A 17,876-nucleotide genomic window follows, 5' to 3' on the forward strand; every position below is an offset into this window, starting at 1 on the left:
CATTGCACCATGCTTGCTTTTTTCTGTTTCATTTCTTCATTTTCTGTTTAAGTTAGTAGTGCTTCCAAAGAGAGTAGATTTTTCTTCAGTCACGTTCCACAGAACAGTAGTATTTCAGCTCTGAGGCTGACTTGTGTGATGGTGGCGTTTCTTTAATACGGAGACATGTATTTCAGACTTTTTTCTTTCCTAGTTTGTGTTACACTCTTTGTGGACAGACTTTTAAAGAGGGAAGTGGAGCCTGATGATTCATGCAGATTCCTCACATATGTAACCAGTTCCATTTGTTCACTTATCTTTCAGACCCTCTGTACACCTTATCAAGTGAGAAGGACCATTCAAAGTCAAATGTCCATATTCAACTTGTCGGTGATAAAGTGGTAGGTGTTGGCAAAAGATAGCTCACATGTTCAGCTTACATTTCTGTGTGTATGCTACACATGGGTAGAAGCTCTATCTCAGTTCTGAGCTGTTCCCTTAAAACAGCAAGATACAAAGCAGAGGAAGCAGCTTTATCTAAAAGACAGCTTAACAGAGAGTGACCATGATTGCTGGTCTAGGGTGACTCTGTAGCAGCAGCCTGAAAATACACAGTTTCATGTCCTGAGTAATTTCCTAAACTGTGTGTCAGTATTTTTAATAGTATTTCCAAATGCTGTTACCAATATGTGTTATTTCACACGGTGCCTGCTCACTTGCCTTGGGATGTACTTAGGCTACAGCTCAAGGTAGCAGACAGTTGCAAACTCACTGTGATTCTTGATGCTAGGTCAGTGCAATTTAACTTCCTAGCTAAGCCCTTAGGTAGTTAGCCCATGCTTGGCTCCCTACTGCATTTGCTCTCCTGCTATCAGTATTCACCCTAGCTAGTTTAAAACCAGCTAGGGCATGTCTGTGGAAGTTGCAGTCATCCTTTTAGACAGCAGTGATTGATAGCTGGACAGGCTGCATATAGGTAAATTGCCAAAGGAAAACAGACTTGGTACAACTGCACAATGAATTGGATTTTAAACAAAGAGTCTTCCTGAATCTATGCAGTAGACTGAGTCTGCAAGGCAGATATATTCTGAACTCTGAAACTCCATTGCTGTGCAGCGAGGAGAAAATCCCTGAGCAGCTTTCCAACAACAGAATCAAGAAACAAGTTTTTGAAGAGTATTTCTGGATCTCTCTTACCCCATTTTCTCAGACTCTTTCTAGATTAAAAAAAAATGTGTGTTTGTCTGCCTCTGTGCAGAGAGACATACGCAGGGAGCTGGAAACACTGCCTGTCATCACAGAGATCCTTGCAACAATATGTCTCTATTAACAGTTCAGGCCAGACAAAGTAAGCAGGCATACTGTCACTAATGTCACATCATAGGTGAAATGTTGTGAAGGGGTATGGTGACAAACTCTGACTTGCATAAAACGTTTTAAGCATATGAATCAGCAAGTGCCTAATGTGCAATACAAACCAATATCGCTATGAATTCCTAGTCTATAGCATCACAAAATGGGGTGGACAGGGATTGTGATAATATTAGTTCATGGAGTTTTCCAAACTCAAAACCTTTAAGAGAAATGAAACAAAAATGCAATCGCATGCACAGCAAGCAGCTACTCATAAGTAGGTTGCCTAGATCTTCATGATCTGGTACTCTCTTACACTCTAGTGAGCTAGCATATGTCACCACTACACTATATGCATCTTAGTACCCACTGAAATGAAAGGGGCTATTCACAGTTCAAATCTGATTTAATGCTTTACAGAAGCTCAGGCCAATGTAGCAACACCACTTATAGTTGAGTCATGATTGCAAAAATTTATTGGCAACCATAAATTTAAAGATTTAAGACATATCTACTCAGAGAATTTAATGATTAGAAAGAAGGCATGGATTTTTAATGTGATCCTTTCTGTGTGCTAACTCCTATTGAGATATTTTTAACACATGCTAAAACTATTACAGTATAAAATAATTAATTTAACTCTGTAAGTGTTACTTCATTTCTAGAGCACATAAAGTAGAAGGGAGTTACATGGGGTAATGTGCTAGAAGTTCACATTAATACACATTCACAGTTAGGGCATGCTAACTTCTTTATGTAACGAATCGTTAGATTCTTCAAGTATAAGTTTAGACAGTGGAAAACAGCCAGAAGACATATCTGTGCACCTGCTGCTAGTCTGGTATGCTCCACATCTTGAGAAGTACCATCTAACCAGCTGACATCATTAGCATACATATGCCTTCTTCTTTCCCCATCCCAAGTGTGCAGTCCTGTAAATCACAGCAAGCTGAAATTCTGATCTCTTCAATGCTGTTTGAAGTCGCTAAAACACTGCTTCTCTTTGTGTCCACACAAACATTAGGTAAAGGCACCAATGTTCAGAGGCATGCTTAGTAGCTTGCTCCATTTCCCGGGCTGCAGTCTGTGCTTGGAGGGCAAAGATCCAGTGCCTTCATTTATTGACCGAAGATGGAGAGGGAGGGCTCAGCAGCGCCTGGAGGCTCTTCAGCAGCTTGCTGTGTAAGTGTTCTGTGGCTGGATAATTTAAAACAAACATACAAACAAAACCAACAAAAACCCATGCACACTGAAGATGACTGCAGTTTAGTCCTACTTACATCTCTCTTGAAATTAAGAGATTGCAGCTGTTGTGGAGTATGGTTGCCCATCTGTTTCTTGCAGGGTGGATGTTGCACATTCCTTCATCCCTGTGCTATCTGCTTTGCAGCGGTTGCCGTGAAAGAAGAGAGTTATTTCTATCTCTTATAGATCAGATAGTTATAAAGGCTTCAGGGACTCATGTGTTACTTCAGCCAGGAGCTGTTTCCTTTTAGTCCCATGCAGTTGCAGCTGGTTCGGTTGCTTTTGCTGCTCATTCAAGGGTGTATGGGGCCTGAACAAGGACAACACATTTTCACTGAAGGCATTTCTTAGTTGAACTTTCTCCTGGCGTCACAAATTTGGCTTCTGATTCAGCAAATATTTTTTAAAAAAATTACGTGTTTTGCCACACCGTGTGCTTTTGGAGTCTTCTTGGAGCTGTATTCAAGACTGCGAGCATCAGCCTAGGTAGTCATTCAGAGGTTTTTGCTGCATTAACAAGCAAACTTTAAACCATGGGCTTTTCATAAAATGTATGCTCTGGGATTGCTGGTAACTGAGTTCTACCACATGCCAGACAGTAATCAAATATGTTTAAGAGTGATACAGTGGATCTCACACCTGGTTTTGTTCAGTTTTGAAAGCATATTCTTCTAATTTCCACAATAAAATAAGAATTTTGGAGCCTTTGTTTTAATTATTATTTTCAGCAGTTAAAACTGTCCCCAGCACATGCAAACCTCAGTGGCTTCTTATATTTTGCCTGTTATTCTGTAACAAGAACTTACTTGATGCCTGTGCTGCTTTTGATTTACATTTCAACAACATGTATTTGCAGAGTCTTGCAATTAACAAAAAATGAGAAATATATCCCATCTGTTTCAACCTGCACTGATTGATAGTGTTGCTCATACAGAAGCTAGAATATTTCCCAGCTGTCTTCTCAGTAGTTGCATTGCCTCTGCAAGGTTACCAGGAATAAATGCTCGTTTATTTCAGCAAAGTCAGCAAACATAAGCCAAGGACATGCAAGAGGCAGGATCTGTGGAATAAAAGGGGCTGTTTCGCTGAGTTCCCATTGTGCCTATAACTATAACATAACAGGATGAACAGTTTATGCTAATAAAGTTAGATCATAAGTGCCCACCTGTGCTGAATGAAATACAAAGCCATCTGGATGGAGCAACATTCTGATATGTAAAGAGTCAGCTAGTGGAACTAGCCGTCAGCTCAATTAACTCATTTGAATTACAAACACAACTTCACAATAATAGGTTGATTAGTGCTGAGCAAGTATCTCAGGTTACTGCACTGCATCTTGAAACATGCCCTCTCTTTTGTTATGTGATATGACTGAAAGCACTGGGCAGAGATGACTTTAAATTTACCTTGGCAGTAAATTGTGTGTCACGGGAGGTTAATGAAGCATCTCTCTATAGGCTTTGCTGCAGTAGGTAGCCATACTGCGGCTCCCCAAGTTCTACAGCACAGCTCGCAGGGCTTAGATGATGTCTTTGAAGACAACTGGTCTGAACATACAAGCCTCTGTTCTGATCCTGGCTGTCGAGCAATATTATGTATTGTTAACTGTATTTCTGTAAATATACCTCTGTATTTAAAATTAGTCAGCAGCAACCAGCTCCAGCACCCAGAATCCCCTATGTGTGAGGTTAGGATTCTTGCAAGTTGCCAAAAATGGTCCTACAAAAAACATGACCTTCAGGACTTGCCAGATATGTAGCTTAAGGAAATTACTTACTTTAATGGCATAACATGGGCTTTTTTTTTTTTTTTAAAGAACTTCTGGTTCTTCTATTTAAGTACTTTGCAGGCTAAGAAGAGTAAGACTGGAGTATTGAAGTGGTTGTGAAATCAAGTAGCAATTCTGATGCACAGCTTTCAAAGGACTCTATTCTAGCCATTTTTTCACTGACAGCCTTACTGAGGTCTCCCTCATGGTCTTCCAAAGCTTTAAAATAAAAGAAACCCTCCAAGATATTATAGTGAAAAATTTAAACAGTCTGCCCACTTTAAATTCAAAATAGGAAAAATATGAAGAAAGAATGTTCTTATAAAAGATATGCTTCTTCCAGCATAGGTTTTGAAACATTCACATGGTCATCCTAATTTTTTCTCCTGTATTGGAGAATTCAAATTGAAAGTGCTGATTCTAAAATTTTCCACATTTGCTCAAAATCTCTTCAGCTATTTTTGAAAGAAAGTGGTCATGTTTTCCTTTTTTCTTTATACTCTTTTACACGTATTTTCTGTTACAGAAAGTTTTTCACTCTTAAGGATGTGAGCTTGCTTCCCCCCACTCCCAATAAAAGTAGTTTACTTTACAAGGTCAAACATTTATAAGTGGCCAATCCTTTTCATGACAAGCATATGAGAAAGTTTTATTAAAAGCAGCAAATGACCATTTTTTGCCTACACATAGTGAGGAATATACATAAAGTGTTAAACTGTCTTGCTATGTATGTAAGTATGAAAAAAGCAGAATATAACTGCATATGTAAGTATGGGGATTTTGTGGACTTTGTAGTGTGTATGTTTGATTATGCAACCAGAGAGAGAGAAGGAAAAAAAAGGCATAAGAAAAAAGATCAGAACTGCTCTGAATGTACTTCTTCAGCAATAGTAAGGAATCCTGTGTTTTGGCTTTTAGAGCACAACCTTCTCTTCAGATACCTCAAATTGTGTATGAAGATCCTGAAGTTAGTGGAAGGAATCGCTACAAATATTTTGCACGGTAAGGAGTGAACTGATCTGAAACAGAGTTCAGAAGCTTGCTTCTGTGCAGTTTAAAGAGCACCTGAATATATGCCAGAGCCTTTTTTTTTTTTTTTTGTCTTTTCTGTTGTCTCTTTGATCACTGCTATAGAAAATCTAAGTAGTAACCAAATCTTATATCACAAGATCTTTTAAAATTCACATGATGCCAGCATTTTCAGGTAATGAGTTACCATATAAGCAAATGTACCAGGCATTGTATACTTAATAATTATTTGTAGATAGCTCTGGCCTGTAGATCCTCCTACACAAAGAAAGAAGATGCTCACAAAGTCATTGTGGTTCTCCAGATTCCTGGAAAAGCTCCATCTTAAGAAGGAACCTTTTAACTACCAGTTTCTGCCAGGAGCAGAAAGGGAGCAAAGGGAATCCTTGATCAACTTTTCATTGATGTCCCCTACTGCAGGACTGCTCTGCCCCTTTCAGAATGACACTACAAGTCAACAGTGGACTCAAGATCTGAACCACCAGCTAATGTACAAACATTCTCAACTTAGTCACGTATACCTTGAACTATATTCACTCTTACAGGCAGCAGTTATTGGCCAATATGCCTACTTTAAATATTAAAAAAATAGCCAAGTTTAATAAATTGAAGTTCTTTATGGTTCCTTTAACAACAACAACAAAGGACAAAGATGATAAATTAAATTAATCTTTAAAGTCTCTCAAAGGCTAAGGGAAATTGATAGTGAATTGCAATATGCAAACTGTAAGAATACCTAAGAAGGAATTATTAGTATGTCACTGAGCCCATATAATTTTCAAGATACTTCATAAAATACTGCAAAAAAGGAGACAATAAAATCAAATAAGTCCCAAACAGCTTACCTTACCAGACAATTGTAGGAATTAATTTCAGGATTTCAAAAAGTTGTTTAAAAAAACACTCTCAAAAGCTCAAAGTGAAAAAGCTAAACTAATTAGTGAAACATACACAAAATGCTGTGAGCACACTCAAAACTAACTTCTTTTAATTATTGTCTTGTTTTGCAATTCCACTTTCTGCTTTGACAGAAAAATAACACTCACTCCTACTGATGAAACTGTCTGTGTTGCTCCTCAGCTATGAAAGAATTATTTAATATTCAGGCATAATTCTTAAATATGCAATTACAGAACCTGCGTTGTGAAAAATCAGTGTAACTCACTGAAATTAGCGGACTGCAGTTTTTCTAAACTGTAATGATCTTGTACGCCCGTGGTTGTTGTCTTACATCTGCATTCTCTCTTTTCAGACCTCTCATCCCTTCTAATAAGCTGCTTCCATTAAATGTTGTTTACACAATAGCAAAGTAAGTAGTGAGTTCTGGAACATTGCTGTTGTAGTGGGTCACATTTCACCAGAAAAAAATTGGGAAATTATTTAACTGGTGACCAATATTTTTCATAAGGAACCAACAGGGAAGACTTGTTAAGAGATAAGGGTTTGTTCACCATTAAGAATTCCTGAGGAAACAGGTGACTGACTAATTCAGAATTTGCTTGCAGTATATAAGTAGTGCTTTGTGGGTAAAGGACATGTGTCTCAAGTGTGTTATGATTATGAGGCCTGAAACAGGAAGCCAAGTGTCTCTGAATCCTAGAAGATATACCGATTCAAATAAGATTCTCCAATACAAAAATAGTGTTGGAAAGACTTCTGATATTTTATTACAATCTCTGTGATAGTTGCAATACTCTTCAGTGGTGTGGAGCATCCATGAAGTAGTCTAATGTGGTTTTCAGTGGGCATCAAATTTTGAGGGGACATAAGAAGGTTCAGTTCCTGGTAGAATCAGTGGAATTTTAGTTTTGGAATTTTTGGAAAGACAAACATAGGCATACTTCATTGTACACTCAACCATTAGTTAATTTTTGTGCCCATTAAAAGCAATGCTTTAGAAGGGATACATAGGGAAGATTAGCACGTAATAACTTGTGAGAGTTGAAACCAGGAGATTTCAGGATTGTTTACCTAAGAAGGGAGGTTCCAGAGGACTGTAGCCTCAGTCTGCTTTTACTAAAAATAATGGAGTTAACATCAATAGGAGCAATGTTAAGATAAACCAAAACACTTTTAGATATTCTACCTTTGACTTCGTGTTGTGTTTCTGTTTTTGGGGTTTGTTTGTTTGTTTGTTTGTTTGATGAATGTGACAAATGTTCTTCCATCTTGCATCTCTTTTTAGGACAGAGCCCTATGTCCGTTCAGCCACAAGAGACAGCCAGGTCTTTTGGCCCAAATTACGAACTTTGGGTACACAGACAGATTACAGGGATGGTGAAACCCAGACAGATCCCTATTCCCCTGAATATGTAGTTCCCAGTGGCTCAGTCCCTGAACTTCTGACACTTGCTGCACTCACTTGGGGTGAGTTGTGAAATCAAGATAAATTATAATAATCATGTCACCTCTTTAGCAGGAGGTTCTTTTTTTTTTTTCAAGGTCAGGTTTCAAGTCTATTGCCAGCTTTGGTAGCCCTTTGTTGTCTTTCTTTGGGGCACATTATTTTATCTTTTTTTAAAATAGTTATGGTATTTTCCTGCTTAATAGTGCTGTTCTGGGGCATTTAATAAAGAGTTTTGAGATCATTCAATATAAAAAGGTCATGTGTTTTACAAATATGAACTAGTAGTAGTTTTTGCATCTACCTTCTGTTCTTCAGCTGTTCTGAGTTGGACATCAGTAAAAAACCAGTATGAACACTGCTGCCCCAGGATATACCTGTGATCCTCATCTCCCAGTGTCCCATGTGCAATAATGAACACTGGACATGCCAAAGAAAGTGCTCATTCTCAGAAAGGGTCTTCTTGGAAAAGTTTTTCTTCCTTTGCAGCCTGCAGTAGAGGAATGAAGTGCTAGTGTTCATGTCAACTAAGCTATAGCAACTGCAGGTCATACCATTCCTCACACTGTAGAATTTTACTGGCCTTAGAAGTATTTACTTCTGGCTATTGACAGCTCTGCTTGTGTTTAACACATGGGCTTGTGCCCATCCAGCCCTCTAATACTTTATTGGTGGTGGTTATTTGCTGGATTGACCATTCCCCTAAAGAGCTACTGCTTCTTGTCCTTGTAAGGTCGGGGGCTACCAGCAGGACTGGCCGAGGTGGAGATGATTGAACGTGCCCGGGAAAAACGTGCATGGGAAGCAGCTCTTCCAGCCATGGACAGTGCCTCACACATCATGAAGAGGAGAAAAATGATGGAAGATATGGAGAGGAAGGAGTGGGCCTTTAGAGAACGGGAAATAGAAAAGTAGGAGTCCAATTATGCTCTTCTTTCTTTTCATTATTGTCTGAATAGAGCATGAACAAGAAGGTTTAGGGGATTGGCTGAAGGGTACAAGCCTTTTATTTCTGTGAAAATCCCCTGATTTGGGGAAGGAATATTTTTGTTGAATTTAATATAAGAGACTTCTACAACAGTACTTTTCACCAGTGCTAAACTAACTTTTTAAAATGAAAGTTTAGATATGAGATATACAATATGAACTACATGTAAAGTAGCCAGTTGGTATGTAGGATTTGATGATGACAGTGTTGCACAGAACACTGAGGAGTACAGTAGGTCATACCTGGGCTTTGCTTTCCTTGCAGGTTGCAGGACCTTCGACTGGAAGTCTTAAAGAAGATGCTGCAGAGGCGAGAGGAGAATCAGAATGAGCTGGATGCCAAGCGCTTAGATGACCACTGGCAAAATCATCAGAAGGCTAAAGAGGAGAAAATAAAAAAGATTCAGCATGACTGTGCAATGAGTACGTCTGAAAGACAGGGAGAGAGCAGCCTTAGTTTTCAGACAAGCCATTTCTATTTTCACAAGGTTGCAGTCTTTATTCAAGATGAAACAGGTTGCATCCACAATATAGATCTGCATGGCCCGCGTTTGTTCTGGTCAAACAGGCCGTGTTTTTATATTAGCCAGCAAAAGCTCTTGTGAATTTCCAAGGCTTTTTTAGAACTATTTGTATGAAGAACCTTCTCACATTTATACTTCCTTTTCAGTGCTCAGGAAACTGATAGCCAAGAGGAAGAATGGGATGGGGAAGCTGCAGAGACGAGATATCATCAAAGAGTATACAGACTTTGCATCACAAATATATGCTCCTTTGTCTAGAATTGGTTATTTTCCAGACAACCATTCTGAACGCTACGTGGTAAAAAACTTCTATCTTAACACCTTTGCAGGTAAGGCATTTTGGAAGACGTAGTTTGTATGAGATGTTTACTTAAAACATTAACAATACTCAAACTTCTCTCCTCACTGTTAATTAGTCACTGTTTGTACTTCTTAGGACTGTGTGAACTGGAAGCATCTCTCCCAGATTCTGTCACCCAGGTCAAGATTAAAGCTCCAAAACCCAAGTGTATTACCACTAAGACTGGATCTATTAGAAGATCAGCAAGGCTGGAGGTGGAGCTGGCACAAGTTCACCAGGTATGGAGCTGCATCCAGCAGCATGCCAGTCCCTCGTAGATTTGAACTGCCCCAAAATGCAATTGGGAAGACACATGTGTAAACCTGTGTTAAATTCATACTTTCTGCAAGACAACTTGAAGGACAGAATGGACCAAACGTACAGACTATTGTAGGCATGACCAGTACTGCTCTGGAACTCAGTCTGGCAGTAATCTCTTCCCCTAATATCTGTGCTTCTGCTCCAACCCTATAGAAAACAAGCATAGCTGCTTCTGTCTTCCTACAGATCAGGTATTTGGATCAGAACATATGATATCAGTTGGAAATTCTCTCCTGCCATTTGCTCATTCTCATTTCTCCCTAGCTTTATAATGCACAAGTGGCAAGCCTGCTGGTTACACTGTCAAACTACTAATAATTAAATAAACCAAATCTGAATTAATATTCTAAAAATTCTGTACATTTTAAAAAATGTACAATTTAAGTACATATTGTAAAAACACCTGCAGCAAGGCATGATTAAAATGACCCCACTCATAAAATCAGATCAGAATGGTGGATGCACATCACTGTTGTTCCCTAACAACAGCATCTGATTTGCAAATATGCTAAGAGTATGTTGCATACCTTAATTTGTCACAACTGTTCATGCAGATGAGGTGTCCACATATGCAATTAACCACTGAGGAAAGAAGTGCCTCATTTGCATCTACAGCCACAATATTTGTAAATTAGATGTACTTTTAAGTATGCTTCTTGTGATGTTGTTGAGCGTTACCTTTTTTTTTTAAATTAGGCTTATTCTTGGTTGGCTGCTTTATCTCTGAAAAATATTGAATTTCATTTGTAAAGCTTGTCAACTTTCACTTATGCCTTATTTAGTGAATAAATAGTTCATAATTGTAAATTATGTGTATAGCTTTATTTTTTTAGTGTAATTTAATAATACTCTCAATGCAGAGAGTAACTTTCTACTAATGAATTTTAAATTGAAATCTTGTTCTGAGAAATCAGTCATATTGTCTCAAATATAAATTCCACTGGATTTTGTAAAAGATGAAACATTGCATCTGATTATTATTCAGAAGGAAAATTTTCAAAGAAAATCTTGAGTGCTACAGGAATTGTTCAATAGCTAAGGACATTAATTTGCTACAGTTTTAGAGAAGACGACACAGCAGTATTGAAGGGGTTTGAGTTTGGGTGCTCTTTGCATAAAATTCAAGTAGTGGCTATGTATAATCTGCATCATAACATGGTTCTCATAGGCAGCAGAACTTTAGCCCAAGCTTTCAGAGCTGAATTCTAATTGTTGTATCTGTTTGTTCAAAATACTTCGCATGATTTGAAAAACTAAAGTGTTGTGTCTAAACTGTAGTCACGGAGAAGAAGTATGCAGTAATGCAGGCTGCTCACACAATAATGTCTCTTCAAAGAAAAACTGGTGGCCAAAGGGAGATGGAATGCAGAACAAAAGCAGATAGTTCTGCGTGTTTTCTTTCTTAAATCAATGTCGATCACATGGTCTACATTGATTTATACCAACTGAAGGGCTAACGTAACTAATACTCATTTCCCCACCACAAAAAGGCAAAATGCATATTCTTTTAAAATCACAAAGCATTTCCTTTGAAGGCAAAGATGATAAATCCACCATGAAAAATTCAACTGCTGCTTTTAGCTATACAGAAGTAGTCACCACACTGGTTGGTCCAGACAAGCAGAAAGTACTGACGTTGTGAAACACCCAGACTGCCTCAGCCATTGTTAGATTTAAACAAACTTTCTGTTCAGACCAACAAGAAATTACTGTCCTAATTAGCACTTGAGCTCTGTGGTGCTGTTACAGGTCGCTTCTCCCATCAGAGGCTTTTACTTCTTAAGTTTGGTGGCTATAGCATGTTCTGGTTTAGCAGAGCCTCTCTGACAAGTTCACCTCATAATCTACTGGAGTTGTCAAGAACAGGGCAGTAAAGGGTGCAGAGTACTTGAGTTAACAAAATATAGCACTTGAGAGGGCAGCTGTCTGACCACTTGGCAGAAGCAGTCCCAATCCTGCCAACAACCTCCCTCACACGCAGTAGGAAAGAGTTTTAAAGCATGCAAGTAGCGATCATCTCAGAAGGGCACTGTGTTGCTTTGCATTGTTTCTATAGTTGAGTACCTAGACCAGTTTTCTCTTCAAAGATGTCTTTTTAGTGCTGTTCAAGCACACTTAATCTTATAAATTTTCTCCCATAATCTTAGAAATAAAGCAGAACTCTAGAAAATTCAGAGAGTACACAGTGATATAGCTCTAGAATTAGTTTCTTTCATTTTCCCTGAATAATCTGTGGAAGGAGGTGGTAAACAGAGGAACAATGCTAGATTTTGGCCTCAGAAGTGTTTAATTTTAATAAAGGAAGTTTCCAAGGCTTGCTTCTCTGGCCAAATAAATGGCAAGATGGACTAGTCCTCATTATGTTCATCTTGGTTTGACATATTGAGGGTTTTCATAAGCTTAAGGCTTGTAAGAAGGGACAAGCAATTATCCAAGGAACTACAAAAAGGATTTATTTCCTCTTGAAAATAAGAACAGCTTCTTCCAGACTTGAAACTAAGCCAAAAGTAAGTTATTTTAGAAGCAGGCTTTTCGAGGAGCATCCTGAAACCTTTTGCAGGAGTATTGTGTATGCTCAGTATTCTTCCAATGAGCCTCTAAAACAAGAGAACATGGCAGAAACAGGAGTGACTGAGGATTTACAGTAACAACAATGATCTCTATCTTAAGCCAGATATGTAAAAGGACAAGGAAAGCTAGTTCCTAGCCAGCACAGATGACAGTGCTTTAAGGAATGTAAGTGAGTCATTATGTAGACAGCCTTGTGTGAAAATACAAGGCAGTAAGGAGAAAGCATACTGATATAGCTAATTACTATAGGAAAGAAATGCAACTACGTAACTGAATACACCAAGGAACAGAGGAGCTGCTAGAAGAAATCCCAGTGCAGAACAATGCGTGACTGTAGGCTGACCCTGTATGATCTGGTGATTCAAGAGGGGTGAAGTGCCAGGTAGCTTCAAAGTGCTTGATCAAGATGATGTCAGAACAAAGAATCTCCCACCTCAGCATTAAGTGCAACTCTCATCCCGTCTGTTTTCCTTTATCTGGTTGCTGGAAGGAGGTGAAGAAATGGGGGGGGAGGGGGGGAGCAAGAATGTCTCTGGAGAAAAGCTCTGCAACTTCAAAGTGTAAGAAAACCTGTTCAAGCAGTTATTTCATCAAGAACAGATCTCCAACACAGTGTTAGTTGGCTCATGCTCAGACAAGCTCTAAGAGCTATTATGTCAGTCTTGATCAGCCAAGATGCAGCAGCCATGCTGCACTGCAAAGTAGGTAGTCCGTCCGTCCTTGATGATCTCACCTTTTTCATTCACGGACAGAAAGAAAGAGAAACCTGACTGTACATTCTGTGCTGTGCATGAAAATAAAATATACCTAGTGTCTTGTGAAAAGGAGAGGATCACAGAGAAGATAAAGAAGGAATCTAAAGAAGAATTTCTTTGAACAGAAAGTTGTTTCTCAAGCCATTGTCCTGTCAAGAGTTTTGCTTCTGCCAAAAGCTAGCAACAAGGGTAAAGTGTATGGCCAAAAGGTGCCATTTGCTGTTCACTGCATTTGCTAGGAAAATGAAAAGGAGGTGAATTGTGTGGTCCTTCACTGTGCAGTCCAACCAGATTATACCATGACTCTGAACCTACTGCCTGAAAAAAGTAATGTAGTCTGTCTTAGGAAAATTAGAGTCTGATATGTAGGCAGTAACATTTGAAGTATGTTATTCAGAAATTTAGCACTTTTTAAAGAAAGTATTTTACAGCAGTTCTTGGGCCCTGTTTCAAAAAATGTTAGCTTGTTCAGTTAGGCAGAACTAGTTAATGCAAAAAACATATTTTTCTTTTCTTACATTAAAGTCTTAAGACCTCAGATTAGAGAAAGCAAATGGTAGGCATTTTTGACTTAGTAAAGACAGCAAAGCATATACTAGACTGTGCTGACATGAAAATGTAAAACCACTTCTGAAAACTGCAGTATTTCTCAAATACACATTAATAACAATTTCCTCTTGTCAGAAGTGCTCATAGATTTTTCTGTCTTTAAAAGTTGTTATTCTGGTCGTATTTTGTTATTCTAGTTAGCAAGAAATATTTTTGCAGGCTAAGGTTTTATTAGAAAATTTATTATGAATGCAACATTGTACTAATAAACATAGGAGCCATTGTTTTCAAAAGAATTACAATTAGAGCAGCTTTTTTTCTTTCAATTCTCTCCCCCCCATCATGCAAAACACTTCATAAATCATAGCAAGCACTGTTATAAAATTCATGCCAGAGAGCTCTAAGGTCATCAAATACAAGAAACAATTCAGAAAATCTGTCCACATTTTTGAGCTATAACCATTTCACGTGGCTTATAAGCAGTTTATAGGCTTTGATTCTTACATTATTAACAAGGTCCATTTCAGAAGTTTTCAGTAATAAAAGGTTTTGTCCCCTCCACCTAGAAATCTCTCTCCTTTTCTGGATCAATTAATTATCCTGGTCTGAAAGGTCAGATCCAGTATGCAAGAAGAGTTTTGTGTAATGACCATTGGAGTTTCAAAACTTCATTAATTTCACAATTAAATTTTGTGCAAGTGCCATCAGTTTCCTATTACGGGAGAGAGAAATTCAGCATGGCATTTTTTTCTTAAGTTTTTCTTTGGTTTCCCTCCCTAGTGAAATACTGTATTTGAACATTTGAAAGAGACAGAGCGAGAGAAGAAAAAGGTGCACTTTTTTGTGCTGAAATATGTCTGTTCTTTCAGTAATAAAGACTACAAATCCAACCCATACAGTAGTAGGATTATGATTTTGAAAGAACTTTAAATGTAGATACTATCTTCCCTTTTCTTTGCAAGCCCAAGTGTGATGTCCTAGAGCAGCCAAGCATTCCTGTGCAGTTGGGAATTACTATCTGACTACCTTGTTCTAAGTAGCTTGTGATGAGAAATTGGCAGGACTTCGGCTCTCTGAACAGTTTGAAAATGTCTTGAAAGAGTTGAGGCTGTGGTGCATTTCTACTCTTAGTCTGCTTTAGCTGACGAGGTTTGGCTTCTGCCACCAAACCGCTGCAGGCAAGATAGAAGCCACTCTTCATGGGCCTGTGGATTTTCTTCATAGAAGGCAGCTCTCAGGCAAGTTAGTTTCCCTTTTGCCCTTAGTCCGCTGTACTGTTGCTGTGGGTGCCACTGGGCTGCTTGGCAGTTGCAGATGAGCACAGAAGAGTTTCAAAACGTATTTTGCAAGGAAGGGGTCTTGGGTCATTTGGTTCAACCCTGGGCAGTAATGGCATATCGCACAAAGACATTTCACTGGGGAAGGGCCACACAACAGTGACAATACGCTCTTCAAGTGACCCCCTTCATAAAATCTGACCACATAACATTTCTAACCTGCAGTAACAAGCACTCTACCTATAGTTAAAGGCAATGAGTTATAACCATTCTGTAATTAAATGGTGATGTTCCTACCCATTTTTCATGTTTTGAAAGAATCTTAGCTCTATCTTATAGGAAAATAATTAATGTTTTTGTCATTGAGTACGGAAATTAACAAAACTGTCTCTGCTTGCATATGGGTCAGCATTTAATCGGTTCAGTGAGATTCCCATTTTTAAATTAAAAAAAATCTGAAATATGCTTTTACTTAAGAATCTATTATGTTACAGATTAAGTTCATACCAATTTCAGATTAATTTTAAGTGATTCACCCTATGCAATTCCTGATGACTGACTTGTAAATATAGTAAAATAACTCTTGCTTCCTTCTTACATATGATTTTGAAGTTCCCATCAGTATCTTCTGACCAACCAATAGCCTCATCTACTGACCATATTAATTTTTTCAGTTGATGTGCAGTAAGAAATAGAAGCCACAAGCCTGCAAAATACTTTCAGCTCCCTGTAGTCAGTGTAATCAGCAACAGTCAGCATCTAGAGGACTAGCGTTATTGTGTTATTCTATCTAGCCCAGTTCTGATTAAATTTTATGTCTGTTCCAGGCACTACTGGAGAAGAAGAATAAGGTCAAGGAGCCGAAGAAGCCCCCCCGTTTCCTTGAAAAAATAGAAAAGCCTGTTCCTCGGCCACCCACTCCAATCCTGGAAAAACCATCAATTGTAAGTGGGATGGTTTTAACACCTCTTTTTCTGTTGATCCCTGGTGGTTTCCTACATGGTTGTTAAAGGAATGCCCAGAGAAGGACAGAAGTGAGCTTTGTATTTTGTGTGTATTCATGTTAGAAATAGCCATTGCTATTCTTAAGACTCTCTTAGTCTCTCTTTAGTCTATCAAGATACTAGCAGCTGAAGAATTGAAAAGCTTTTACAATATCTGATGGCTAAATCCTTAACTAAACTGTGTTTTATGAAGGCGTAAATTAGTAGACATGCTATTCCCTTGTTCTTGGGGAACAAAAAGGCAGATTACTATTACTGTTACTCAGTGTCTTCCAACCTTCTGATCTGACAACACTATTGTAATCCAGCAGAGCAATTAAGTTTAGTCCCATTGAAGTCAGTGAGTCTTTGGGTGCTTAGCACTGAGCATACACTTCATTAATTTGCTGGAGTGAAGCTCTTGTCATCAGGCAGGATGCAGTCTTTGATGAACATGCTCCAGTTCATGGAGAAGGATTCTATTGCAGAGACTGAAATAGCAGTAATGATGTGTCTGTCATGACGGGTGTGATATGCTGCAGGAAAAAAAACCCCAAACTTTTTAGGGACCTTCTTTTCCTTTCTTAAAGAAACGTACTTAAGAAGTGGTTGTCCCAGTGGATTGCTTTGTCTGCTTATTACACCGTTTTCGTGATGTAGTATGAATCAGACACAATTACCATTTAACCTGTGAATTTGAGAGAATCACACAACCATGAAAGTGAGAGAGAGAAAGTCTTATTAGATCATCCATGCTGTCTTCCGTTGTGCAGTATGATGCCCTATGTTTTATACAGTCTATTTTAAGATGACTGAAACAAGAGTATCTCCTTGGGAAGAGCTCTCTACAGCTTTACTAACTCCTAGGTATCCTAAATCTACCACTGTATTGCAGTGGTAGATTTACAGTTTAGGCTTACCAGTATAATGGATTTTTCAGTACTTCCAGGTAACGTGGAAAGAAATCAGAAAGATTATCCCCCAGTTGTGGTCATTCTTCACAGATTATAGGTCTTTTCCAAGAGTTCAAATACAATAGAATTGCACCTAAATGAATTCTGTCAACATTTGGTTTATTTTCAAGTATCCTTATGTGTGAACACATAAAACTGTGGAGCTCTCCAGTGAAGCTCCATCTGTAAAATCAGGCCACTTCAGCCACTGAAGAGGAGCACTAACATCTCGTGCCTTGCAGAATCCACGTAAGGTTTCTTCTACCAGCTGTCTGTGAGGAGCACTGAAAGCAAGGCTCTTCTCTGTTGTTAATGCTTCTCTTCCTGCCATACACAGATACAAGTACCAGCTGCTAAGTTCATCAGCCTCTTCCTGCTGGAGTTGAGGATCTCAGAATGAAAGCATGCAAGAGCAACAGGCGGGTGACATGGACCACAGGGGGTATAAAAGAAGGTGGAGAGAATGGAGGCACTGCTACAACTCCTCTTCCCCCGTCATTTCTTACGCACTTACTAGCCACAACAAGCTCATTTCTTCACTGGTTTATCACTTTCTCCCACACCTCTCTAGTGTTCAGCCTGCTCGCCACGGCATCATTTGCAGCACTGAACAACAGAAGTACAGAAAAATGTATTCCACAAAAATTTAAACCAAATCTTAGTTTACATCAAACCAAGCAGTTTGGCTTACCTGTCCAGTATATGTGCCATCTCCGTTTCCAAAACTCTGTCCTGAAGGGCTTTCACACTGTAGCCAGGTGGTATGGTACAGTTTAGCTTTCTAACTGGACTGGAAATTCATCTCTTCTTTCCAGAGAAAAAGAACATACCAAATCATAAGGCAGTCCTTTGGCAAGTTCTGCTTTGCGGCTCCTGGGTGAGGGTGTGGAAAGGCAGG

The 17,876-nt window shown here is 38.8% G+C and overlaps 1 protein-coding gene across 1 annotated transcript in view; it reads left to right on the plus strand.

Annotated features, from left to right (window-relative positions):
• Positions 1-299: 299 nt before the first annotated feature.
• MAATS1 (MYCBP-associated, testis expressed 1) overlaps positions 300-17,876 on the plus strand; it is a 29,884-nt gene continuing 12,307 nt past the window's right edge. Inside the window, exons 1-10 of the mRNA XM_010083804.1 lie at positions 300-380; positions 2,357-2,514; positions 5,264-5,347; positions 6,627-6,683; positions 7,560-7,741; positions 8,452-8,629; positions 8,971-9,128; positions 9,376-9,558; positions 9,666-9,808; positions 15,870-15,986. Coding sequence (XP_010082106.1) covers positions 2,369-2,514; positions 5,264-5,347; positions 6,627-6,683; positions 7,560-7,741; positions 8,452-8,629; positions 8,971-9,128; positions 9,376-9,558; positions 9,666-9,808; positions 15,870-15,986 — 1,248 coding nt within the window. The 5' untranslated portion in view covers positions 300-380; positions 2,357-2,368. The remainder of the gene's footprint in view (positions 381-2,356; positions 2,515-5,263; positions 5,348-6,626; positions 6,684-7,559; positions 7,742-8,451; positions 8,630-8,970; positions 9,129-9,375; positions 9,559-9,665; positions 9,809-15,869; positions 15,987-17,876) is intronic.

Source organism: Pterocles gutturalis, unplaced genomic scaffold (assembly GCF_000699245.1).
Source record: "Pterocles gutturalis isolate BGI_N339 unplaced genomic scaffold, ASM69924v1 scaffold9945, whole genome shotgun sequence".
Taxonomy (NCBI): Eukaryota; Metazoa; Chordata; class Aves; order Pterocliformes; family Pteroclidae; genus Pterocles; species Pterocles gutturalis.